Here is a 27,702-nt window from a genome sequence, read left to right as displayed (position 1 = left end):
TACTTAATGATATAATTAATTAATATCATAAACAATTATAAGGAACAACTTAATGGTTTTTTTAGGGTTCTGTGCCTAAAAGTTAGGGGGACCCTTTTACTAAGCCTCCGCTGTCTGTCTGTCTGTTTGTTACCGTGCTGTGTCTCATAAACCGTGATAGCTAGAAAGTTGAAATATTTAATTTTCGTTGCGTCTTTGAGAACAATTACTAAAATTTAAAACAAAAGAAAAGAATACACTTGATTTTTTTTTTTTTGCTTAATAATCATATAATTTTCACAGAACCTTTTATTTCAAAATAAGTAATAAATAAAAAATACAGTAATCATTAAATGGGGCTCATCTCATCTCAGAGATCATTAAAAAGACCATACAACAAACGTAATTCTTTTATAATAAACTAGCTGTGCCCGCGACTTCGTCCGCGTGGAATAGTTATTTTGGGCATCATTGAAGCCTTCCTCGATAAATGGTCTATTCAACGCAAAAATAATTTTTCAATTCGAACCAGTAGTTATATATATAAGCGCGTTCAAACAAACAAACTCTTCAGCTTTATAATATTGGTATATATTGTACAGAGCCTATCGTGCGAGAGTCCGACTCGGTCTTGGCCGATTTTTACAATGATTGTGGGGTACATCGCTCTAGTTAACGTGTGGGAATAAATATATATCATATGCAAATGATAAATTTATTTACAACTCTTCCTTGACCTAAAAATGTTGACTTTATATCTGTGCTAAACTTGATCGAAATTTTACCAGTAGTTTCGAGAACATTTGTTAGAAAAATAAGAAAATGAACAGGAATTATGTTGATTTTTTTTAAGCGAGCGGAGCTGCATTCGTCCTCAAGTTTATAGATAAAGATTTCGAAAAAAAAAACATACATATTTTTTTAATTTACATAAAATTACGCGGCGAAAGTGCAATAAACATTAATGCGTAGGAAGTATAGTTAAAAGTTAGTTATTCGCTACAGAAGACAGAAGGAGTAAAGAGGAGAGAAATAATCAAATTGAAAGTATCCATATAATCCATATAATCACGTCTATATCCCTTGTGGGGTAGACAGAGCCAACAGTCTTGAAAAGACTTATAGGCAACGTTCAGCTGTTTGGCTTTATGATGGAATTGAGATTCAAATAGTGACAGAGGTTGTTAGCCCATCGTCTAAAGAAGAATCCCAAGTTTACAAGCCTATCCTTTAGTCGCCTCTTACGACATCCATGGGAACGAGATGGAGTGGTCCTATTATTTTTTATTTATTGGTGCCGGGAACCACACGGCAAGTTAGTAAGTAATTAAGTTGAAACTACTAAATTATGGAAATTAAATGACTTAGGTACGTAAAGAATGTTGCCCACAAATGTAAAATAACTTAACTAATTACAATTATCTAGGACAAATTACGGACCTATCCAACAAATAAACATATTTACCGACGAGTATGTTTACCGTGACGTCATTAGATCATCGCTATCACAGTCAACAGATGATTAACCTCGTCCTGTTATAGTTAGTTAGTTAATTAGAATCCAATACATTGTTGTTGATTGACAATTATTAAATTAGGAATGCCGTGAGCGTTGTTGCTATTTGAAATGTTGAATAATATTCGAATCTCAATTCTATCATTAAGATAAACGGCTGAACGTGGCCTATTTTTCTTAACGAGACTGTTGGCCCTGTCTACCCCGCAAGGGATATAGACGTCATTATATTAGTGTATGAATAAAATATATCTTGCTTATTCTAAATAAGCACCAATCGTTCCTGGCAATTGGGTATTGAACCATTACATCTCTTTCCCATGTATGTTGTAAAAGGCGACTAAGGGATAAGCTTATAAAACTTGGGCCTCTCTTTTTTTAGAGATCGGCTAGCAACCTGTCTTGCCTACCTACAAATCCCAAGAATTACATGGCATTTCTTTAAAGATTGAAAGAGGGAAATTAATACGAATTATGACAGAACGGAAAAGTCATGGTGATTAACGGACGAGCTTGCATGAAGAGAGTTATGAATGTGCTGTGTGGTTCCCGGCACCAATGAAATAAAGAATAGGACCACTCCATCTCTTTCCCATGTATGTCGTAAAAGGCGACTAAGGGATAGGCTTACAAACTCAAGATTCTTCTTTAGGCGATGTGCTAGCAACCTGTCACTATTTGAATCTCAATTCTATCATTAAGCCAAATAGCTGAATGTGGCCATTCAGTCTTTTCAAGACTGTTGGCTCTATCTACCCCGCATGGTATATAGACTATATGTAGATATATAGATTTTATGTATGTATGTAAGACTTGTGTATATTAATTTTTTTGTGTTTTTTTTTTCAGATCGTCAGGCTTTTTCAGACAGAATCTTAAGAAAAAGCTGCCGAAGGTGATTATGCAGAGAAGAAGACTCACGTGTAATTTTAACAATTTTCTCAATCTTATTACTGTACTGCCGTGTGGTTCCCGGCATCATTGAAAAATAGAATAGGACCACTCCATTTCTTTCCCATGGACGTTGTAAAAGACGACTAAGGGATAGGCTTATAAGATTGGTATTATTCTTTTGGCGATGGGCTAGCAACTTGTCACTATTTGAATCTCAATACTATCATAAGGCCAAACAGCTGTCAGCCTTTCTAGATTGCTGGATCTGTCTACCCCACAAGGGATATTGATGTGATTATATGGAAGGATGGATAATTTCTGTATAGGTAAATACTTAGGAAATCGGCAGATTTATGATTTGAATTTGACATAGCAATCAGTTTTTATACTAAATATTACAAGCATTTAATTTAGCTAATTGGCTGAACGTGGCCATTCAGTCTTTTCAAGAAGCTCTGACTATCCCGCAAGGGAAATATAGACGTGAATGGTCACGTCATATACATATGTATGTATTCAATTTAGTGCTTGAGATTTGCATGTATTTTATAAATTTTTTAAATGTTACGGAACATATTTTAAAAGTTGTGTTATTTTTTTCTTCGTTGTAATTTAAGTAAACAGATAACACAATTTTTGCAAACATACGGTACCTAAAAGCCAGCAAAAGTTTGTAAAATAAGTATTCATATTAAAACTAAAAGATATTTTTTATGATTTGATTAAATGATTTTATAAAAATGCTCTTGTATTTTATTAATATATGTTAAAAAATACATTAAGCGATATAGCTGAACGTGGCCCATCAGTCATTTCAAGACCGTTGGCTCTGTCCACTCCGCAAGGGAAATAGACGTGATTATATGTATATAAATGTTAATAATCAGTAATTAAAGAACTGAATTTAATTAAAAGAATATATATTTTGTAATAATAGGGGTTGTCGTGTAGTTAAATGCACTTCAAAATAGCACCATTTCATATCATATTTTTCCCATGGATGGCGTAAAAAGCGACTAAGCTTGTAATTCCTCTTATAGGCTATAGGCTTGCAACCTGTCACTATTTGAATCTCAATTCTATCATTAAGCCAAATAGCTGAACGTGGCCATTCAGTCTTCAAGACTAGTGGCTCTGTCTACACCAGACATAAAACCATGACTACATGTATGTATGTATGTATGTATAAATATAAATAAATATAAAGTATGTATGTACGTATGTACGTATGTATGTATGTATGTATGTATGTATGTATGTATGTTGATATGTATGTATGAGTTTATTTCAAAGGTGCCCAGTCAATACAGAAAAGTCTTGAAATGAACTGTAAAATAAATAGTAGGCATGAGTAATAATTTAATGAGATAAACTAGTCAGTGAACGACATTGAACTTTGTTATTTGCGAATCTGTTTTATCATTCATTTGCGTTTTTTTTTTATTTCTAAAAAGTCTAGATAAGTTTTTAATTAGAATAACGCTTATTAAACACTTTAAGCAATGTTTTTTTTTTGTAAGAAATCTTATCTAGATGTTGTCTTAAAATTATTCCTAGGAAGTTTTGGCGTCAGACCACACACCAGAATTACCCAGAAGTCATTAAAGAATTGAATAAATGATTTTTCTTCCTTCTCGCTTTAGTCCTAGTTTCATATAGTTCTACATTCATTTATGTTTTTTAATGTAGACAATGTACATTCGTCCATGATTTAGATTTGGAAATTGACGTCCGCTGAAAATGCTGCAGTGTAGTTTGTTCCGCCGCTTCTTCTACACATGCGCTTTGGAAGCGGCAGTAGTTATAATTAGATTTAAGTGATGTGACGTCAATAAGTGATACCTTGTATCCCATTTTGAAAATAAATCTATTCTATTCTTCCTCATCCCCCTGGAGAGGAGTCTAGTGTATACCTTAGACCATGGATCTGATGTATAACAAACTATCATGAAAATGCTGCAGTGCAGTTTGTTACCGCTTCTGCTGCACTGACGCCTTGGAAGCGGCAGTAAGCTTAGTTTTTAAGTAATTTATTTGACGTCAACCAATGTTGTTAAACCATACGTTTTGACAATTATTAAGCGATATATAGTATCCTATAGTAATGAATAAAATTTTTGAATTTTGAATTTGAATTTTTGAATTTGATCCTGGATTGGGTGAGTCAAGTTTCCTCACGATGTTTCCCTCATCGTAAGAACATCAGTTACATCATTATGTACGTAACTTCGAAAATATTCATTAGTACGTGGACGAGGTAGAACTTCAACCAGTGCCTTCATGCGCACAACGCATTTTTAACCTACACTCTGAATTAAATAATTTATCTATTCTTATATTATAAAGTTGAAGAGTTTGTTTGTTTGTTTGAACGCGCTAATCTCAGAAACTACTGGTTCGAAATGAAATATTCTTTTTGCGTCGAATAGACCATTTATCGAGGAAGGCCTTAGGCTTATAACATCACGCTGTAATTATAAGGAGCAAAGAAATAATGAAAAATGTGGAAAAAGACAGAATGCATAAAAAAAATATTCTTCCTTGAGGGCTTCAATGATGCCCAATGTAACTATTCCACGCGAACGAAGTCGCGGGCACAGCTAGTCAGACAATAAAAGGGAATCATCTAGCCCAAAGTAAGATTTGTGTTATTTGAAACTTACTCAAAAGTACCTACTATTTTTTTTTATAAATACATTTATACGAAAAATCCACGACCCAAAACGATTAATCAATTCGTTTTCATTCAGAATATATATAAAAAGACACCTACTACACCACAAGACACCGCACGTGGATTGCGCAGTACGGTTTCTACATACAAAAATACATACATATGGTCACGTCTATATCCCTTGTGGGGAAGACAGAGCCAACAGTCTTTTCAAAACTGATAGGCCACGTTCAGATGTTTGACCTAATGATAGAATTGAGATTCAAATAGTGACAGGTTGCTAGACCATCGCCTAAAAAAGAAGTTATCAACAACAATATTGATATAACTGCAAATAATTAATAATAACACGTGCAGATACTGAAGCATCCGCAATTCGATAAAACGTTCCATTTCTCTGAAACTCTTATTATCTAGCCTATGACTCAGTAACTATAGACCATTGACTTGTATAGATATTGCTAGAAAGAATTTATTACAATAGCTAATTGTGCGTAATTTGCGCAGTAAAAAAAAACTCTCTGTGACTAATGATTGGATGACAATTAAAAAAGTTTGACACTTGTATATTGCCCTTAAAGTTTTATATACCAGTTTATGAGTGGTACCAAAAAAACAGTAGCCAAACAAGTATAAATAATTATGTAACATAAACAAAATAAACAAAAGATATAAATAGCAAAATAAACTATTAAACATACAGGTAGATACAGGAATTCAGGCGGAGATTATCCGTGGAGTTCCATCAGGAGACTCGATGGAAAAGCGGCAGATCCTGGTCTATTGGCTACAAGCTGATCCCCACCGTGGCACCTGGTGGCGAGACTGGGGTGCTGTAGTGCTCTTCAAAGGGCTCCAAGATAGGGATGTTCACTTGACATCGATATATCCAATTTATTCGATGTTATCCATACGATATGTCGGATTGATTCGATGTTTTGACAAATTGTATTCGTTATATCGATATATTTATTTATAGAAACATCGATTATAGACGTAGTCATCTCACCACTATTTAAGTAGTACAATTCTATTCAATTAACACTCATAGAAAATCTACTATCTTCTAGTTTAGCTTTGTTTTCTTACCTCTGATTCTACATTCACACATACAAAAACATCGATCACAAACTAAGCATTTCACTGGAACAAGGTAATATTATTTTTTTGTAGAAAGTATTCAATATTGAAAAAAATATCGATGGTTTCTAGCGATATATCGATAAACATCGATGCTGGGATCCGATTGGGGTAGGCAGAGACTTTCCTCTCTCCTCTCCCGCTTCCTCCACACTCATTACTATTTTCATGCAAAATCGACGATGATAGAGGATGATGTGTGAGGGATTTAGCGTATTCATAGTGGTACTGGACTCGCAAACGGGAGATGACATTCTCTAAAGGTCCAACTCAAAAGCAGGTCAGAAGCAGCTCAGATTGAAAGTGTACCTGCGACAAGTAAATTAAATATTTTATATTCTGTGAAGAGATCGTGGCAAGTGGAAAGATGTAGTCTCTGCCTACCCCTCCGGGAAAGAGGCGTGATTTTATGTATGTATGTATGTTTTTATATTCTGTCCAGTGCATTTCACTTATCAGTCGGTGCTCAGAGTTCAAAAAATCATCAAAGATCTTGTGATCCATCACACGATCTTTAATCCGTTAATCTATAATGATTATTGACCTACATAATAATAACTGACCACGTTTTACCCCTCGCTTCAAAGACCAACAGGAAAGCCATGCGATATATTAATTAAACTAGCTGTGCCCGCAACTTGTGCCGTGTGGTTCCCGGCACCAATACAAAAAAAGAATAGGACCACTCCATCTCTCTCAGGATGACGTAAAAGGCGACTAAGGGATAGGCTAACAAAATTGGGATTCATTTTTAGGCGATGGGCTAGGAACCTGTCACTATTTGAATCTCAATTCTATCGTTAAGCCAAATAGCTGAACGTGGCCATTCAGTCTTTTCAAGACTGTTGGCTCTATCTACCCCGCAAGGGATATAGACGTGACCATATGTATGTAAGTATGTATGTATGTATGACTGTGGAATTCTTTACAGCGCGATATTCGCGATTCCCAAACTCTTTCTTCATTCATACGACTAGTTAAAGACCATTATCTCTCGAAACGGATTGGTATGTTTATCTATGTAGTTTATTATTGTCATTTATTTACTTGTTCCATGTTTAATTATGTAAGTATTAGCATGTATCTTTAGTTAAATATGTTAAACGATATTTATGCACACGCCATACCGCTCCAAAATTCATCTCTCCTCTCATGGGTCTACTGGAAGAGATTTCCTTTGAAATAAGTAGCACCTTTGTACTAGAATTACTGCTCCTGTAAATAATTTTGTGTAGATAGGTAGTATGGTAGTAGATATAGATAAATATGTAATAAATATATATATATATATATATATTTATGTAAAAAAAAATATTTTTTATCATCGAATGGGTTGGAAATTATCTGGCTCAGAGAATCAGCATTGCACTTCAAAATGGCAATGCTGCCAGCCTTCTGGGCACACTACCGCAAGTTGATGCTTTGCAGGGACTGTACAATTTGTAACTATAATTTTAGTTCGTAATCATCTTTTCTTTCTTTCTTTTTTTTACAAGTAGTTTTAGTTTTAATTTTGAATTCACTATACTTTAGTCAATAATTTATGATATTTAAGTTAAAATAAAACATCATAAATATGTGAATCAAAAATTTTAATTACCTTGTATTTTTAAGGACTTTTACTGCATTTTATCCGTACAGTACCTAATGCCGTCTGGTACAGCATCAATCGAAAAAAGAATAGGATCACTCCATCTCTTTCTCATGGATGTCGTAAAATGCGACTGAAGGATAGGCTTATGAACTTGGGATTCTTCTTTTAGGCGATGGGCTAGGAACCTGTCACTATTTGAATTTTAATTTAATCATTAAGCCAAATAGCCTTCTGAAGACTATTGACTCTGTCTACCCCGCGAGGGATACGTAATTATATGTAGGTATGTATATATTTTCAGATTGTGTAGTTACGTTTTTTGTTTATAATCGTATTTGACGGCCTCTGTGGCGCAGCGGTAGTGCGCTTGTCTGTGTCACCGGAGGTCCCAGGTTCAAATCCCGGCCAGGGCATGATGAGGAACGAACTTTCCCTGATTGGCCTGGGTCTTGGATGTTTATCTATATAAGTATTTATTCTGAAATATTCAGTTAGTATCTCGTAACACAAGTTTCGAACTTACTTCGAGGCTTACTCAATCTGTGTATTTTATCCTGTATATATTATACCTATATATATTTATTATCGTGACTATTTCTACTTACATAAGTAGGTTCTTATTATGATGATCCGTGACGGGAGGAGATAGAATTCTGCCGTATATACCTACAGGTCAAAGTCGAGCGTTGCCCTCAGATAAATATATCAGCTGGGCGTGATTTTCAATACTATAAAATCATAATCTGAGACACCATTATAAAGTATGTAACGTAAAGAAATATAGAATAGGACCACTCCATCTCTTTCCCATGGATGTCGTAAAAGGCGACTAAGGGATAGGCTTACAAACGTGGGATTCTTTTCTTAGGCGATGGGCTAGCAACCTGTCACTATTTGAATCTCAATTCTATCATTAAGCCAAATATCATTAAGACTGTTGGCTCTATCTTCCCCACAAGCGATATACACGTGACCATATGTATGTATATATATCTATAGGTATGTATGTATCTATAGGTACTAATATTATAATGCTGAAGAGTTTGTTTGTTTGTTTGAACGCGCTAATCTCAAGAACTACTGGTTAAAATTGCAAAATTATTTTTGCGTTGAATAGACCATTTATCGAGGAAGGCTTTAGGCTATATTACATCACGCTGCAACTATACGGAGCAAAGGAATAATGGAAAATGTGAAAAAAAACGGGGTAAATTATTCATCCTTGAGGGCTTCAATGATGCCCAATATAAATATTCCACGCGGACGAAGTCGCGGGCATAGCTAGTGTAATATAAAACTAACCCCTTTTCTGTTTGGGAGCCTTGCACTGCAAAGGGCAATGTACGACACCAGTACATACATACATACATACATACATACATACATACATACATACATACATACATTACAGTTATCGCGAATGTAAATAATATAATAATTACACAATAACTTTATGTTATTTCATTCATGTTGAAAGTCCGGTGGAAGGATTTTTTTTAGATTAAATTCACTTTGTTGTGGATGTCGTAAGATGTGATTGAGGGATATTTTCATTACAAATAGAATTTATTTAGGTAATTGAATAATTGTGCATGTGATTCGAAAGATATTTTGATCGAAAATTGGATTTATTTAATTGAATTATTGTGCATTATGTAGGAACTACTAACTTATACCTTTAGATTCGCTCGCAACATGCGACGAATTCAACACCATATACAAAATGCAACAAATTTAGCGCCGTCTACAAAATGCGACGAATTTAGCGCCATGTACAAAATACGACGAATTCAACGCTATCTCAAGAAAAGTCGTTCTGGAGTGGTATATTACTTATTCTTTCTTCAATGGATGTCGGGAACTACACGGCACTAAGTTTAGAACTATATTTTAATAACAAGATACTTAAATAATTTAAAAGCTTATCATTTTCTGTTATCACAAAAACACAATAACTTCTATCGATGATTATTATATACTTACCTCGTCGATAAACTAATGATGTTACCTGAGAAGGTGACCCATTGACAGTTTCAAAGATAAGATAATAGATTCTCAAAAATAAAACATTTATTATTTCACAATGAATTTAAAAAGTGACTAACCCTGATAAAAACTATACTACCTATGGGATTTGCGAAAACCATGTTTTGTAGGTGACTTACTGAGTAAATTCACCCTGTACAGATGCACTTAATTTCATCGGCGTTCTGGTTAAAAGTCAGACCCAGATAATTATTTTATTTTTATTTTAACAAAAAATAATTTTATTATTAACCCAAACTCAAAAGGGGGCATTCCAGTATTTTCTAGACAGTTGGCTCTGTCTTGCCTGTAAAGGATCTAGACGTAATTTTATGTACCTTCAGTTATTCTATCAATGACGTATCATTATGCTTTAAGATTTGAGAAACCTAAATGAATAGAATTCCATCAAGTTCATCATTAAGCCCAACGCAGTTTCTTAACAGTACATACATACATATAATTACGTCTATACCCATTGCGGGGCAGACAGAGCCAACAGTCTAGAAAAGACTGACATGCCACGTTCAGCTATTTGGCTTTAAGATAGAATTGAGATCAATTAGTGACTGGTTGCTAGCCCATCGCCTAAAAGAACAATCCTAAGTTTATAAGCCTACCCCTTAGTCGCCTTTTACGACATTCATGGGAGATAGATGGAGTGGTCCTATTCTTTTTCTATTTGTGCCGGGAATCACAAGGCGTACTTCTTAACAGTTGGCTCTGTATTACCGGTAAGGAATCAAGACGTATTTTTTTTTATTATTCTACCAATGACGTGTCATTATTAAAACTCGTGAGTAATGCTTTAAGATACTTTAAAATTTGATAACTGCATACCAACTCCATTCCTCATCCATTCAATAACGACCTTACCTGAGAAAGTGACCTTCTAGACCTTTGACTCAATGATTGTAATATCAATCTGTTTTCCTATTATCTTATAAAAAACACAGTTAATTTGTAAGTAGTACTCACTTCTATAAATTTAAGAGTTCGCTTGATTTTCTCTTGTAATACCATTTTGATGAAGTCACATCAGGTTTGGACATAAACATAAGTTTGTCGTGTGGTTCTCGGACTTTAGAATTAGCCGAACCACACGGCACTACTCTACTCAATCCTCATTTGAACCAGTAAACGTATCTTAAGTGCATACATACATATATAATCACGGTTCATGCGGGGTAGACAGAGCCAACAGTCTTGAAAAGACTAAAAAGCCACGTTCACCTGTATGGCTAAATGATAGATTGATATTCAAATAGTGACAGGTTTACCCTCTCCCTTGATTGACTTTACAGTTTGAATCAGTTCGCACACGCTATGTTTCTTCTACTACACCAGCAACAAATTGTATATAAAAAAAGTAAATAATTAAAATTGTATAAAAATAGGAATTTCAACAGTATAATCAGCTAGGAAAGGTATTCCATATTTCATTTAGGTTGATCCGTGTGGTTCCCGGCACCAATACAAAAAAGAATAGGACCACTTCATCTCTTTCCCATGGATGTCGTAAAAGGCAACTAAGGGATAGGCTTACAAACTTGGGATTCTTTTTAGGCGATGGGTTAGCAACCTATTGAACTATTTGAACCACAATTCTATCATTAAGATAAATAGCTGAACGTGGCCATTCAGTCTTTTTCAAGACTGTTGGCTCTGTCTACCCGCATGGGATATAGACGTGACCATATGTATGTATGTAAGGTATTCCAATAATAGTGATTTGTAAAACAAAAGCAAATTCATAACTATTGCGACCTCTGATACTACATATGTTAGTCTGTGGCTAATGATCGGCAAATATCCATTAGGGCCCTTACACACGATCACACTTGACCAACTTGATAATGGAGGCCCAAATATAAACGTTACAAAAAAAAATTCGGTAATTTAATTTTGAGATACAATTTTTTTGTATTTAAAAACTAATTTAGTTTTTCTTTACTGTTAATTTTTCTAATTCAAAAAAGAAATTTTATTGTTGATGATAAACAAATATTTATGGAAAATCTCATGGGAGCCACTTAAAAGCTGGTTTATTGATAAAATTTACTTTAGAATAATATTAGGATTATTTTTGTAGGCGATGGGCTAGCAACCTTTGAATCTCAATTCTATCATTAAACCAAACAGCTGAACATGGCCTATTATTGGTGTTTCAAAACTATTGGCTCTGTCTACCCCTCAAGTGATATGGACGTGATTATATGTATGTATGCTACAATAAAAATCTTTTAAAAATAGAAACAGGATTGGTCAAATTACGAATACCCAACAGAGATTGGACTTAATTTGATAAAATTTTGCACATGTACAAAGAAAATCTTTAGGCGTAGGTAACGTGACGTACGTTTTTTTTGAAAATTTTGATGTGAACAAATATTACTAACTGTAGTTAACCTGATAATGTTCCTTAAAAAAGTTTAATTTAATTGAAAAAAAATGATCAAATTAAGGACGTCCTGGTAAAGGGTCAGGTCAAAAGTACCCGAAACCGCCGAGCTTGCATGAAGAGAGTTATGAATGTGGATGAAGCAAAGGAAATATGCAGAGATCGTGGCAAGTGGAAAGAGGTAGTCTCTGCCTACCCCTCCGGGAAAGAGGCGTGATTTTATGTATGTACGTACGAAAAAAAAAATACCATATACAAATTGATGCATGAGATTTTGTATACACGTGTTTTTAATTTGTATCCCAGCTAAGTTGTAAATAGCTTATAAAGTTGTGTTGTAAAAATTAAACATTTTATGGCCACCTATTGTAAGAGTTAGTGAGGCGATAAGTATAGATAACCTCTTATAATATTACTCGCTTCAGTATATTCACGTAAGAGTTCCAAGAACCGTGAAAGTTATATTGTTGTGTTAAAATTTTTCTGAAATAATTTTCATGCTAATAAAAATAATAGAAATCTTCATGCATGATAAATTGTTAAGTATGAAATAAAATAAACCTCATTTCGTTGTTCAGTACTAAAATGACTGTGTTGACAAAACGTTGACTTTATTACGTAGAAAAACAAGTTAAAAAAATGTATTAACAAAAAAAAAACAATAAACAAAAATTTCGAATACAATTTTTAAAAGTCACTAATATTTAATTAATAAATCTTTTTGAGAAAAACAAACATAAAAAAAAATATAAATTCCTACATTACTGACCGAAAATATTTACAAACAATTAGAAAAAAAAAAAGAAATACTCGTCGAAAATATTTACAAAACATTGTGTACGAGGGTCATTAGAATTTATATTTCGAACTGCGCTGATCAGGGATTGGCGGGCGCGGGGTCCACCCGCGTCTATATAAGAAGGTGGATCGTGGTACCCGGTGCATTAGCCCGTCATTACTGGTGGGAACAACACTAAAGTATTCTTAGCATAAGAAAACTAGACTGATTAATCTTGTAGTGTTTCACCCCCGTCAATATGGGGACATCTAGTATTAGTTTCTCCATTTTAGTGTTAATAATTTCCGTTTTATGGAAACCAGCGTATACGGGTAAGTGATTTGTTTACTAAGTGTTTTTGTCAATCGATCTTGCATATCTTGGTGTCAAACTTTTGTGACGTCACGTAGTCTCAGTTTATTTCAATATTTTTTTAGAAATACTAAATTGTTTTCGTAATAATTACAGTAGCATTAGAAATGAAGGAAATTAACATGTTTAAAAAAAATTATTTCTAGATTTGAATTTAAATTTATTTTCTTAACCATTTATTAAAAAAATTCTATGCTTCAAGTCCGTCTTTTGCATCCTACAAATATTATAAATGCGAAAGTTTATGAGTATGTATGGATTTGTTACTCTTACACGCAAATACTACTGAACAAATTACGATAAAATTTGGTATGTCGGTAGCTTAAGACCCAGAAAACACATAAGCTACTTTTTATCCCGGAGTTTCCGCGGACGAAGTCGCGGGCGGCCTCCAGTATATTATATTTATCAAACTAATTATTTTAAACTTAAATAACAACCAACTTTAGAAAGCTTCTGATAAAATTATTTTTAACGTCATAAGTTCAAATATTTACTTAATTTTATCTCTTATCAAGTGTTTAACATAGTTTTAAACGGATATAACATATTAATTAAAATCACAACCAAAAAGATGGAGACAATTATGAGGAAATTATTACTTTTATTGTTTTTAAAATCTTTTTCCCTTATATATTTTAAACCGAGCAGCCTCTGTAGTCCCATCTTGCTTTTACAGCACAATGTCTCGGGTTCGATGCCTGGTAGAGACATGGAGTATGTTTGTCTTTATCAATGCCTCCTCGGCACATAAAATCCGAATTTTAAGGTTCATTCCTTAGTGATATCATGACAAAAATTGTTATTAGCTTTTGCTGTTTAATTTCTATTTTTTTTTTAATTTACAAGTTTATTATAGTTTATACCCATAACTAGTTTAATGTTTGAGGTTTTTTCCTATATATTTATATACATATATATGGCTCTGTCTTCCCCGTATACTTATATTAAATATTCATAAGAAATTAACACACGAGGATTACATTTTGAGCTGTCTTAATGTCGTGTTTATTTTTAACTGCATATTTATTTCTTAGAAAAAAGTGACGAAATTAACAAAATTACATTAATTGATGGTCGTTATGATAAGTAAACATGTAAGTTGATAAACAATGTTTCGATACATGAGGGACAGAAAATTGAAATATAATATATATATACATACAAACATACACACATACACGTTTCTGTCCAAGCCAGACAGAGCTACCAGTCTTGAATATTGAAAGGACACTTTCAGCTGTACGGCTTACCTAGTGATGGAATTGAAATTAAAAAGTGACAAATTATTAGCCCATAGCCTACAAGAAGAATTTCAAGTTTATTAGCCGTGATGATTTTAGTGACATAGTCTTGAAATTTGTTATATCTATACTAATATTATAAAGCTGAAGAGATTGTTTGTTTGTTAAACGCGCTTATCTCAGGAAGTGCTGTTTCGATTTGAAAAATTCTTTTTGTGTTGAATAGACCATTTATCGAGGAAGTCTGGCTATACACCATCACGCTGCAACTTTGAGAAGCGAAGAAATAATAAAAAATGTAAAAATAAAACGGGGAAAATTATTCCTCCTAGAGGGCTTCAATGATGCCCAAAATAACGCGGACGAAGTCGCGGGCACAGCTAGTGTTTTATATAATATTTACTTGTTCATTGTTACAAAGAAAAATAATTTGAAAAGGCCTTTTAAAACTACCTTGACGGGTGTTTTTACAGAAGTCAGAATATTATTTTCCATTTTCACCTAACTGAGAACCGAACACAAGACCATGCGACTCTGTTGCATTTGCAATGCACAAAATTATTTTACCCATGAAAATCACCCCAATTTCGTTTGGGCGAAAAAAAAAATAAAAACCACGCCCCAAAAAAAATATTAAAAAAAAAATCACTGAGTATCATACAAAAAAAAAAGGAAAAACCACGCCCTAATTAAAACATTTTAACGAACACAAAAAAAAAAAACAATTTATCGTTCGGGTCACCACAGCACCTTTCACCCCGTATCGTGCGAAAGAGACAGTTGTCACTACGGGGCCTATCGGTACCTAGCAATTTGCAACAAACATTGATAGCTTTTTGACCCCAAGATAGTAGTATCATGGCCACTGCCAAGAAATATGAGTTTAATATAATTTGCGTTCAAGAATACATTTTTAACGTGATAAGAGAGAGCTATTGTTTCATTCAGTAACTAGCTTTTGCCACTGGCTTCTCTATTGAAATGTAAACAAATTGATGTCAAATTTAGTCAAAATCCTTCTCGAGAGTTAGAGTTTACGTACATAAATACTAATAAGGTCTATATCCCTTCCGGGGTAGACAGAGCCAACAGTCCCGAAAAGACTGATAGCCACATTTAACTGTATGATGATGATGGAATTGAGTTTCAAATAGTGACAGATTGCTAACCCATTGCCTACATTAGGAATCCTAAATTTAAAAGCCTATTCCTTAGTCACCATTTACGACATCCACGTGACCGGTTCTATTAAACTAACCATTAACCACACTGAGCCTAAAATCTAGTAATTTCCATCAAGTTCGTGCCTTGACAATGACCACTGATAACTAAGCAAATAGATAAGTTACTCTTTGTTTTAATGTAACCTTCGAACTCATTATCAGTTAGTACTAACTTATTATTGTTTATGTACATAGCTTAGGTAATTTCCGTTAGAATTAATTTACATACATAATTAAATACAATCTTGAAAAGACTGAAAGGCCACGTTCAGCTGTATGGCTTAATGATGGAGTTGTGATTCCAATAATGACTGGTTGCTAGCCCATAGCCTTTGAGAAGAATCCCAATCTTTTCTCCCTTAGTCGCCTTTTTCGATATTCATGGGAAAGATATGGAGTGATTCTATTATTAAGAGCCGAGAACCACACGGCATTAATATCCTGTTCTCGTTAGATACTCATTCGCTTAAATTAAGAGCTTTTTATTTACGTACATACATTATAATGACATCTTTATCCCTTACGGGGCAGTCAGGGCCATCAGTCTCGTGAAGACTGAAAAGAAACATTCAGATGTATGGCTTAGCGATGGAATTCGGATTAAAATAATACATGTTGTTAGCACATCGTCTAAAAGAAGAATCCGAACTTTAGCAGAAGCCATTCATAGCTCGAAATACAAGTTCCGAACTTACTTCGAGGATAACTCAATCTGTGTAATTTGTCACGTAGAAAAAAAATTAAATAACTTATAAAGATAAAATGATATAGGGGACAAATTAAGGTTTTCCTCTTTATCAAGTCTTTACCTTTACGGGGTATACAGAACATGACTAAATGATAGGGCTAATAAAATTGGGACTCTTCTTATAGGCGATGGGCTAGCAACCTGTCACTATTTAAATCTCAATTTTATCATTAAACAGCTGAACGTGGCTTGTCAGTCTTTCAAGACTGCTGGCTCTGTCTACCCTGCAAGGGATATAAACGTGATTACGTATATACATATGTAGTATCTTGCAACACAAGGCTCGAACTTACTTCGAGGCTAACTCAATCTGTGTAATTTTTCCCGTATATATTTATACAAACTTATGATCCGAAAAATATGTTTTTTATGAAATTTCCAGAGTTCCCTGTGGATGAAAGTGTATTTAAAAAAGAATAGGACTACACCATCTAGTTAGGCTTACAACCTGTCACTATTTGAATCTCAGTTCTATCATTAGGGCAAACAGCTGAACGTGGCCTGTCAGTCTTTCAAGACTGCTGGCTCTGTCTACCCCGCAAGGGATACAGACGTGATCATATGGATGGAGCTACATATATAAAACATGACCATTGATCTGAGGTCTGTCTGTCGGTCTAATTGAGCTAACCGCTACATCCGTACACAGGATATAACAGCACAATTGACTCTGTTCACTAGCTTTTTGCCGGGACTTCGCTTGTATTTTTTACATATACATATATATATATAGTCACGTCTATATCCCTTGCGGGCTAGACAGAGTCTTGAAAAGACTGACAATCCACATTCAGCTTTTTGGCTCGATGATAGAATTGAGATTCAAATAGTTACAGGTTGCTAGCCCATCGCCTAAAAGAAGAATCCCCAAGTTTATAAGCCTATCCCTTAGTCGCCTTTTACGACATCCATGGGAACGAGATGGAGTGGTCCTATTCTTTTTTTTATATTAGTGCCGGGAACCACACGGCATTGTATTGTTTAATTTATTTATTTATTTATACATACATACATAAAATCACGCCTCTTTCCCAGAGGGGTAGGCAGAAACTACCTCTTTCTACTTGCCACGATCTCTGCACACTTCCTTCGCTTCATCCACATTAATAACTCTCTTCATGCAAGCTCAGTGCTTTCGGGTACTTTTCACCTGACCCTTTACCAGGACGTCCTTAATTTGATCAAGATATGTTCGTCTAGGTCTTCCCACTCCGACCTTTCCCTCCACACTCTTCTTGTATATCTGCTTAATTTATTCATCTTTATTAACATAGCTATGTCGTTTCAGGCATTTAAGAATAGAGCCATTCCATATCTTTCTGATGGATGTCGTAAAATGCGACTAAGGGATAGGCTTATAAACTCGGGATTTCTCTCGTAGACGGTGGGCTAGCAACCTGTCACTATTGGAATCTCAATTCCATCATTAGGGCAAAAAGCTGAACGTGGCCTTTCAGTCTCTTCAAGACTGTTGGTTCTGTCTATCCCGCAAGGGATGCCGAGGCCGGGATTCGAACCCGGTACCTCCGGTGACAAAGTCAAGCGTACTATCGCTGCGCCACAGAGGCCGTCGATATGAATATAAACAGTTTTGTCTTAATCATGTATCACACAAACATACCACGTTTTTATCATTTTGGGATAGACGGATCCAGAGAGCTTAATTAGTCGTCTAAATAAGTGACAATACCTAGAAAATTACAGATTCACATCTTTATCGTTCGTGTATCTTCGTGTATCTTTATCGTGCCGTGTGGTTCCAAGCACCAATACAAAAAAGAATAGGACCACTCAATCTCTTTCCCATGGATGTCGTAAAAGGCGACTAAGGGATAGGCTTACAAACTTGGAATTCTTTTTTAGACGATGGGGTAGCAACCTATCACTATTTGAATCTCAATTCTATCATTAAGCGAAATAGCTGAACGTGGCCATTCAGTCTTTTCAAGACTGTTGGCTCTGTCTACCCGGCAAGGGATATAGACGTGACCATGTGTATGTATGTATGTATGTAGATCCAGAGAGCTTAATTAGTCGTCTAAATTAGTGACAATAGCTAGGACAATTACAGATTCACGTCACATCTCTTAAAGGCAGACAGAGCCAAAAGGCTTAACTAGACGGCAATTCAGAAAACGCGACAGCTATACCTAAGAGAAGTTATTAAAGCCTAAAAGTATAGGCCGGGACGCCATCTTGAAACAAAGCGATAAACATAGGGACTGCTCGTCCCCCTACCGCCAAATTGGGTAATAGCAGGTCACGTGGTCACGGCTGGGAAGAAATGCTTATTCAATTACAGGCTGATTGATGATACCGCTTTCTTTAATAACGTTTCTTTATACTTTCATACCAATATTATGACTGAGTGCCGTGTGGTTCTCGGCACTGTTGAATAAGACTACTTCATATCTTTCTCATGGATGTCTTAATAGGCGACTAAAGGGTAGGCTTATAAACTTATGGCTTTTCTTTTAGGCGATGGGCTAGCAACCTGTCACTATTTGAATCTCAATTCTGTCATTAAGCCAAATAGCTGAACGTGGCGTATCAGTATGTTCAGGACTGCTGGCTCTGTCTACCCCGCAAGAGATATAGACGTGACTATATAATTATGTTGTACATACATACATACATACATATGATCACGTCTATATCCCTTGCGGGGTAGACAGAGCCAACAGTCTTGAAAAGACTGAATGGCCACGTTCAGCTATTTGGCTTAATGATAGAACCGAGATTCAAATAGTGACAGGTTGCTAGCCCATCGCCTAAAAGAGGAATCCTAAGTTTATAAGCCTATCCCTTAGTCGCCTTTTACGACATCCATGGGAAAGAGATGGAGTGGTCCTATTCTTTTTTGTAATAGTGCCGGGAACCACACGGCACGGCATTATGTTGTATTAATATTATTACAAAGTATGTATTAATTATATAAATAATAACTATATAATATTATGACAATACTATCTTGCTATCACTTCTCAATTGTGTTAGGTTAGAAATTTATCTCAGGTCAAGGATGGGTTACAGCAACTCTGTTGAGGATCCGGCTGGATGGGTCAGATAGCTTACATGGATGTGATTATGATAATAATACATACATACATACATATGGTCACGTCTATATCCCTTCTGTGGTAGACATAGCCAACAGTCTTGAAAAGACTGATAGGCCACGCTCAGCTGTTTGGTTTAATGATAGAATTGAGATTTAAATAGTGACAGGTTGCTAGCCCATCGCCTAAAAAAAGAATCCCAAGTTTGTGTGGGAAAGAGATGGAGTGGTCTTATTCTCTTTTGTACTGGTGCCGGGAACCACACGGCACGGCACATGATAATAATAATACACACAAACATATATGTAGTCAACATTAATTCTTGGAATGATAGGTAAAGATCGGTCTAATTGCAATACATTTTTGGCCTCTGTGGCGCAGCGGTAGTACGCTTGTCTGTGACACCGGAGGTCCCGGGTTCGAATCCCAGCCAGGGCATGATGAGAAAAGAACTTTTTTCTGATTAAAGATTTAGTAAAGTATCTATAGGCATCTGTCCTAAGCCATAAACCAATTATAAATGTTAGTATATAGTCTATGTCATCAGTTTGAGAGAATAGACAATTTTCATACATGTCATCTAAACCGCTCATTGTTTTATTTGCTTTCCTATTATTTTAACTAAATACTACGTTACATGGTGTCAGAACTATTTAAAAACGTGTTAAAAAAAAAGAAACGAAGAAATTCGTGAGAAAGTTGTAAAATGACTACGAACGACGCAGTATCTGGAATAAAGCCGCCGGCCAACCTACAAATTGACTCGGACAAATCAACGTGTTGGAAAAACTGGTTACAACAGTTTGAGTGGTATGCAATTGCTGTTCAGCTAGATAAAAAGCCAGCCGATGTCCAGGCAGCAACATTTATGGCAGTAATAGGCCCAGAAGCGATCGAAATATACAATAGTTTCAATCTGAGCGATGCAGAAAAAAAAAACCTGGCCGCCATTAAAAACAGGTTCAAAGAGTATTTTGCACCAAAAACAAATATATCATTCGAAAGATATATATTTTTTAAGATTGAACAAAATGAAGATGAACATTTTAACGAATTTTTAACCCGAATAAAAACTCAGGCAATCAAATGCGAATTTGACAATTTACTGGACGAAATGTTAAAGGACAAAATAGTTTTTGGTATCCGATCCAATCAAGTCAGAGAGAAATTGTTGACAGAGGATAAATTAGACTTAACCAAAGCTATCAATATCTGTAAAACTAGTGAACAAGCGTCCAAACAATTAGATGAGTTTGAAAGCAAAAATAAAACAGATAAAGTACTAGTAGTCAAAAACAAGAGTGTCAAAAACAAAGAAAATGAAAATTTTGACTGCAAAAGGTGTGGTACAAATCACAAACGCAGAGAATGTCCAGCATTTAACAAACCCTGTACCAAGTGCAACAAAAATGGCCACTTTGCCAAAATGTGCCGCACAAAGAACTATAATCCTAAATTAAAAAATAAAGTGAACACTGTAGAAGAAATGTCAGATTGTTCAGAAGACGAGGTATATATATCAGCTGTAAGTGGTGGAGATAAGAAAGACTGGACAGAAACAATACAAGTTGGTAAAATAAAATTTGATGCCAAATTAGACACAGGAGCACAATGCAATGTGTTACCGAGACACTTAATGAACAAACTAAAGGCAAGTCTGAAACCAAGCCGAACAAAAAATTTAATAAGTTATACAGAAGATAAAATGGCAGTTCTAGGCGAAGCAGAGTTACTTTGTAAAATAAAAAATGAAAAAAGAAACATAATATTCAAGATAGTTAAAGAAAAAGTTACACCAATTCTAGGACTTGATACATGTGAAAAATTAGAACTTATTGCACGAGTGAAAACACTGAAGGAAAGTGAATGTAAAAATGATATCTTCGAAGGCTTAGGATGTTATAAAAACTTTGAATACGATATTGACCTTATTGAGAACCCAAGACTGGAAATTAGACCGTCAAGAAGAATTCCACATGCTATAAGAGACGAGGTAAGGCAAGAACTTGATAGAATGGTTAAGTTAGATGTTATTAAACCAGAAACAGAGCCTACCCCTGCCGTGAGTCCTATGGTAATTGTGAGACAAAAAGGTAAAATAAGAATCTGTATTGATCCGTCAGATGTAAATAAAAACATTCTTAGACGTCATTTTCCACTTACTACTATAGAAGAAATTTCAGCAGACATTAAAGGTTCTAAATTCTTTGCATTGTTAGATTGTACAAAAGGATTTTGGCAGATTAGACTTTCTGAAAGAACACAAAAGATATTAACTTTTGCTACGCCATGGGGAAGATATTCTTTCAAGAGACTTCCTTTCGGAGTATCATCGGCTCCTGAAATATTCCAAGAAATTTTAACAAATTTGCTCAGTAAATTTAAAAACGTAAGAGTGTCAATCGATGACATCTTTATCTATGCAAAAAGTAGAGAAGAACTTAATAAAACTGTTAGCAAAGTTATAGAAACACTGAAGAATTCAGGGTTCAAACTAAATAAAAATAAGTGCATTTTTGAATCAGAAAGAATTAAATTCCTGGGGCACATTGTTTCAGCTAATGGACTAGAAGCAGACCCAGAAAAAGTTGAAGCCATACAAGCAATGAAGACGCCAACAAATAAAACGGAGCTACAGAGACTACTAGGAATGATCACATACCTAAATAAATTCATCCCGAATATGTCAGACCTAACAAATCCACTGAGAGACTTGCTACACAAAAATACAAACTTTATATGGGAAGTTCATCACGAAGAAGCATGGAACAAAATAAAACAAGTTCTCCAGAGGCCTCCAGTATTAAGACTATATGATGTAAATAAACCTGTAACATTAAGTGTAGACGCAAGTTCAAAAAATCTTGGTGCTGCACTCCTCCAAGAAGGACAACCAATAGCATACGGAGCAAGGGCGTTGACCAAATGTGAACAGAACTATCCACAGATCGAAAAGGAAGCACTCGCTATACTGTTTGGATGTAAGAAATTTCACGAATATGTTTACGGCAAAGAACTGACAGTAGAATCGGACCATAAGCCACTTGAGTCTATCTTCAAGAAAAACATACAATCTGCTCCAGCAAGATTGCAACGGATATTATTTAATCTTACACCATACTCACCAAAAGTTATATTTAAAAAAGGTACAGAGATACCACTGGCAGACTTCCTTAGTCGAGACTGTGATGCCTCTAATCTAAAATATGAACAAGAAGAAAATCTGAAAGTTGCAGTTATACTACCTATGTCAGTAAATGCTAAACAAGAGTTAATTACAGCTACAAAAGAAGACCAACATTTACAGTTACTACTTAAGACAATAATACAAGGATTTCCAGACAAAGTCAGGGACCTTCCTACAGAACTACAACACTACTTTAATTTTAAAGAAGAACTAAGCTATCTGAACGGTATAATTTTTAAAGGAAATAAAATTGTGGTACCTAAATCACAGATCCCCAAAATGCTAAAGAATATTCATCAAGGACATCTAGGTATAAACAGCTGTTTAAGAAGAGCACGACAACTTTTCTATTGGAAAGGACAGTACCACGACATTATAAAACTAGTCAAAACCTGCTCCATCTGTGAACAAACACAAAGAGATAACATAAAAGATATAGTGCTAGTTAAAAAATTTCCTACACTTCCATGGCAAATAGTTGCATCTGATCTGTTTGAACTAAAAGGTAAAACTTACATAGTAATCTGTGACAGCTACTCCGGATATGTGGATTTTCAACAGCTAAAAGGTCAGTCATCGTATGAAGTTATAGAACAATTGAAACAATGGTTTGCCGTGCATGGAGTACCAGAAGAGCTACAAACTGACAATGGACCACAATACATGTCCAGAGAATTCAAGGCCTTTCAAAAAGAGTGGAAATTTAACCATGTCACCTCCAGTCCACATCACCCTCAGGGCAATGGGCTTGCTGAAAAAGCAGTTCAAGTAGTCAAGAACATATTGAAAAAATGCAGTATGGACAAGTCTGATGTCCAACTTGCTTTATTAAACTGGAGAAATACCCCAAGAAATGATATTTTAGGTTCACCCAATCAACGTCTATACAGCAGAATTACCAGATCTACATTACCTATAAACGACAACAACTTAAAACCAAAAATAATAACAGGAGTGACCACTGAGCTTAAACGACTAAGAGAAGTACAAGCCAAATATGGTAATAGGTACACTAAAAAACCAGATTCTTTTGAAATTAATGAGAAGGTCAGACACAAAGTTGCCCACCGTCAATGGGAGGGGGCAAGGGTGTTAGAAAGGCCTGAAGGTTTACCAAGATCCGTTATCATCCAAACTGATCAAGGACAAATACTACGCAGAAACTTCAGTCATTTGCACAAGACTCAAGCAGACATAACCAGAAACAGAGTGGTAGTTCCTGATATTAAATATACAGAAGAACCAACAACACAACAGGTTCCAGGACAATCACCACAATCACCTGCTGCCCTGGAGTCTCAACCGACATCAACAAGTTCATCACCAAGTAGTTCTAATCACATGCTGGAGTCAACACTCACTCAACCATCAACAGCACCTAGATCATCAAGATATGGTAGAATAATAAAACCAGTAAATAGACTTGATCTTTAATAACACTTAAATCAGTACTTATTAAAGTTGTGCTCAGTAAATTTACAATCATTTTATATTTTCTTGTGCAACATTAATTATTACATGAATAATGTTAGTTTACTATTCACATAATAGTAAGTCATTGTTTTGTTATATAAAATTTATTATGTTCATTCATGTTAATTAAAGAATAATAAGTTAGTTTTAAAATGTAAGAAAACGTTTTTAAGTTTGTTTAGTTTATAAAGAAAGGGAGATGTAAAGTATCTATAGGCATCTGTCCTAAGCCATAAACCAATTATAAATGTTAGTATATAGTCTATGTCATCAGTTTGAGAGAATAGACAATTTTCATACATGTCATCTAAACCGCTCATTGTTTTATTTGCTTTCCTATTATTTTAACTAAATACTACGTTACAGCCTGGGTCTTGGATGTTTATCTATATAAGTATTTATTATAGTATCGTTGAGTTAGTATCTCGTAACACAAGTTTCGAACTTACTTCGAGGCTAACTCAATTAGTGTAATTTCTCCCGTATATATTTATTTATATTTATACATTCATGCAATCACGCCTATATTCCTCGTGGGTAGACAGAACCAACAGAGAACACTGAAAGGTCACGCGCAGCTTTATTGTAAACTCTGGAGATAGTCCACTTGTGATTGCGTTTCTGAATTGGGTGAGTCAAGTTTTTACACGAAGCGACTCTCATTTGACCATGTCGTAAAAGGTGACTAAATGAAAGGCTTGGAATTCTTCTTGTAGGCAATGTGATAGCAACCTGTCGCTATTTTAACATAAATTCCATCTTAAACCATACAGGTGAACGCGGATTTTTAGTCTTAAAGGCTCTGTCTATCCCGTAAGGGTTGTAGAAGTGATTTTTTTATGTATATTCATTCCTTTAGAAGAAGGCAAAACCAATCTATAATTCAATACTCGTATTATTATTAGGTTAAATTTGTTACTTTGTTTGTAATGCTTATATTCGGAAATACTAAACTGATTTTAAAACCATGATCCTACTAATATTATAAATGCGAAAATTTGTGAGTTTGTTAGTATGAATGTTTGTTACTATTTCGCGCAAAAACTACTGAACCGATTACGATGAAATTTGGTATATAACTTTTTATCCCGGAGTTCCCGCGGGATTGATTCCACGCGGACGAAGTCGCAGGCGGCCTCTAGTTTTACCATAAAAAAGTTAAATTATCTATTTATGAAGAAAATGTCTTGAAGGACAATTTTAGCACTGAGATTCAGAAAGTGACAATTTGGCCAAAAAAATTATAACAAATAGTTACTTTAACAGAATACAGTCCTTTTAACTAAGCGTTAGAATCTCCTTTTAGGCAATTAAAATAATGCCTGCATCAAGAGGCTCCGCTTTACATTATATGCTATTGTAACCAAAATTGCAAACCTATCGCCTAAAAAATATTGCAATTTTCCATAAAATCGTGGTCCTAGAACCCTGGGCTCCGCTACAGTGACAGGATGACTAATACTTTGAAACATGCGGATGCATATTATAAAGTTTCCATAAACTAATTACAAGTAAATATCACAATATTATCAGTGTGCGTGTGGCATCTACTTGTTTATTAAGACCAATACTATTTAATCATATTATGATTAATAAGGTAATCATGTACATAAATTAATCGACATTAATTATGTGTTTGTTACAGATAAGTGCTCGTTGGCATGTAAAGGATGTAAGTAATTTTATTGTTATTACTTTCTTATTTATATTGCTTACTAATTTATTACAGTGTAAATATAATTAACTGAATATAATTAAATGAGAGTAACTTGAAATTGCTGGCCAGTGAATTGAAAATTTAAATTTAGAAACGACATTAGAGGATTAGAATGAATAATAAGTTATATAATTACTTAAAATTTTGACAAAAAACTGTACAAATAAATTAATTTAAAAAATATTAATTAATTATCTATTCAACTATATTATATTTTATTTATTTCAAAACAAACCATTTCAGGAAATGATTTACCTTTCATTTCTTTTTTTTAATAACGTCAACTCAAAACTTGTTTTTGTTTTAGTACTTAATTGTTCTTTAGATTGAAATACATATTTTTAAGAAAATTTTTGATTTATTTAATTAAATTTTATAATTGCAATACTCTTAATAAACTTAAATTAAAAAGAAAAAGAGTTTAAACCAAAATTTTAACCCCGCAGCTGCCACCGGCCCAACTTTTTTAAATGGACACAAGTATAACTATGGAGTGGAAGGAACCGTCTCCATCTACCTGACAGGAGCTGACAAGCAGGAGACAGGAGTCAAGCTGCTGGGTCAGGCCACCGTCACCGGGGTCGGGAACTGCGTTAACGAGCTAGTTGTCCAGAATTTGGCTATATCAGGACCTGATGGCAAGGTAGGGGAAAATAAATAACCTTTAGTTTAAGCTGCAAAAAATCTATTGGACATTTCTTTTTTTATGTTAGTTAATTCCTTGTTTTTTTTTTGTTGTTAATCTTTTAAATTATATTCTATCTTAAATGTTATACTAGGTACTTTACTATTCTCATAGTAATCCAATCTTAACTTTCTCAGCTGAACGTGGTTTTTCAGTTTTTTTCGAGACTTTTGGCTCTGTCTACCCTGCGAATTATATCTATACTAATATTATAAAGCTGAAGAGTTTGTTTTGTTTGTTTGTTTGTTTGTTTAAACGCGCTAATCTCAGAAACTACTGAACCGATTTGAATAATTCTTTCACTGTTAGATAGTCTATTTATCGAGGAAGGCTATAGGCTACATTTTATCCCGGATTTCCTACGGGAAACGTCAACAATGCAGGTGAAAGTTGAATGAGTCGGCCATCTGCGAGCTTTCCACGCGAACGCTGCGCAAACCAACAAAGATATAGTAAAACAATGTACTAAAGATGTGAAGTACTCATTTTTTGCCACAAAAAAGTCCGCGAGAGCATATATCTATCTCTTAAGGTTTACTTACAATAACCATTTTTATGTTCAATTTTTAAGATTATTTTTTCATTATAAACATAAGTTATTTTGAAACCAATTTTCTTTAATTCAGTATGAATCCTTATCCAAATAAATATGTTTATTACTTTCGGCTTTTCATGTAGACTAAAATTGCCATTTACAGTATATAAATCAGACGAATAGGTTTTGAGATATACCTAGTCGTTATAAGCAATTTGCAGCGAAACATTTAATACGTCGAACCAGCGTTCTTTCTAATACGCGTGACCGCCTGACCGAGAAATAAATATGATGCCCAAAATAACTATTCCACGCGGACGAAGTCGCGGGCACAGCTAGTGTTATTATATATTGGATCTATAACTTTTTATATTTTTTTACACTAAATCTAGATTTATTGACCCCATGAACAAACAGACTATCGGACTTACATACCTCGGAGATGATCATTCGTTTGA

General features: G+C 34.7%; 3 protein-coding genes across 4 annotated transcripts in view; all 3 read left to right on the top strand.

The window, feature by feature from the left end:
• Positions 1–2,374, top strand: part of LOC132903373 (uncharacterized) — a 36,464-nt gene extending 34,090 nt beyond the window's left edge. The window contains exon 5 of the mRNA XM_060951460.1: positions 2,345–2,374. Within this exon, the coding sequence (XP_060807443.1) occupies positions 2,345–2,374 (30 nt within the window). The remainder of the gene's footprint in view (positions 1–2,344) is intronic.
• Positions 2,375–13,178: 10,804 nt separating this feature from the next.
• LOC106136521 (apolipophorins) overlaps positions 13,179–27,702 on the top strand; it is a 50,003-nt gene continuing 35,479 nt past the window's right edge. For both annotated transcript variants that reach the window (XM_013337092.2, XM_013337091.2), the window contains exons 1-3: positions 13,179–13,333; positions 25,953–25,979; positions 26,471–26,667. In XM_013337092.2, the coding sequence (XP_013192546.1) occupies positions 13,261–13,333; positions 25,953–25,979; positions 26,471–26,667 (297 nt within the window). In that variant the 5' untranslated portion in view covers positions 13,179–13,260. The remainder of the gene's footprint in view (positions 13,334–25,952; positions 25,980–26,470; positions 26,668–27,702) is intronic.
• On the top strand, positions 20,232–22,327 carry LOC132901728 (uncharacterized). The gene is made up of 2 exons (XM_060951640.1): positions 20,232–21,640; positions 22,206–22,327. Exons 1-2 carry the CDS (start codon positions 20,354–20,356, stop codon positions 22,215–22,217), a joined length of 1,299 nt encoding a protein of 432 aa, XP_060807623.1. The 5' UTR covers positions 20,232–20,353; the 3' UTR covers positions 22,218–22,327.

The sequence above is a fragment of the Amyelois transitella genome, chromosome 25 (assembly GCF_032362555.1).
Source record: "Amyelois transitella isolate CPQ chromosome 25, ilAmyTran1.1, whole genome shotgun sequence".
Lineage (NCBI taxonomy): Eukaryota > Metazoa > Arthropoda > Insecta > Lepidoptera > Pyralidae > Amyelois > Amyelois transitella.
Note: the sequence above shows the minus strand (reverse complement) of the source record. Positions and strands in the feature narration are given on the sequence as shown.

What these genes read in the sequence shown, in the direction of transcription:
- LOC132901728 (XM_060951640.1), top strand. Translation starts at nt 20,354, where the DNA reads ATGACTACGAACGACGCAGTATCTGGAATAAAGCCGCCGGCCAACCTA.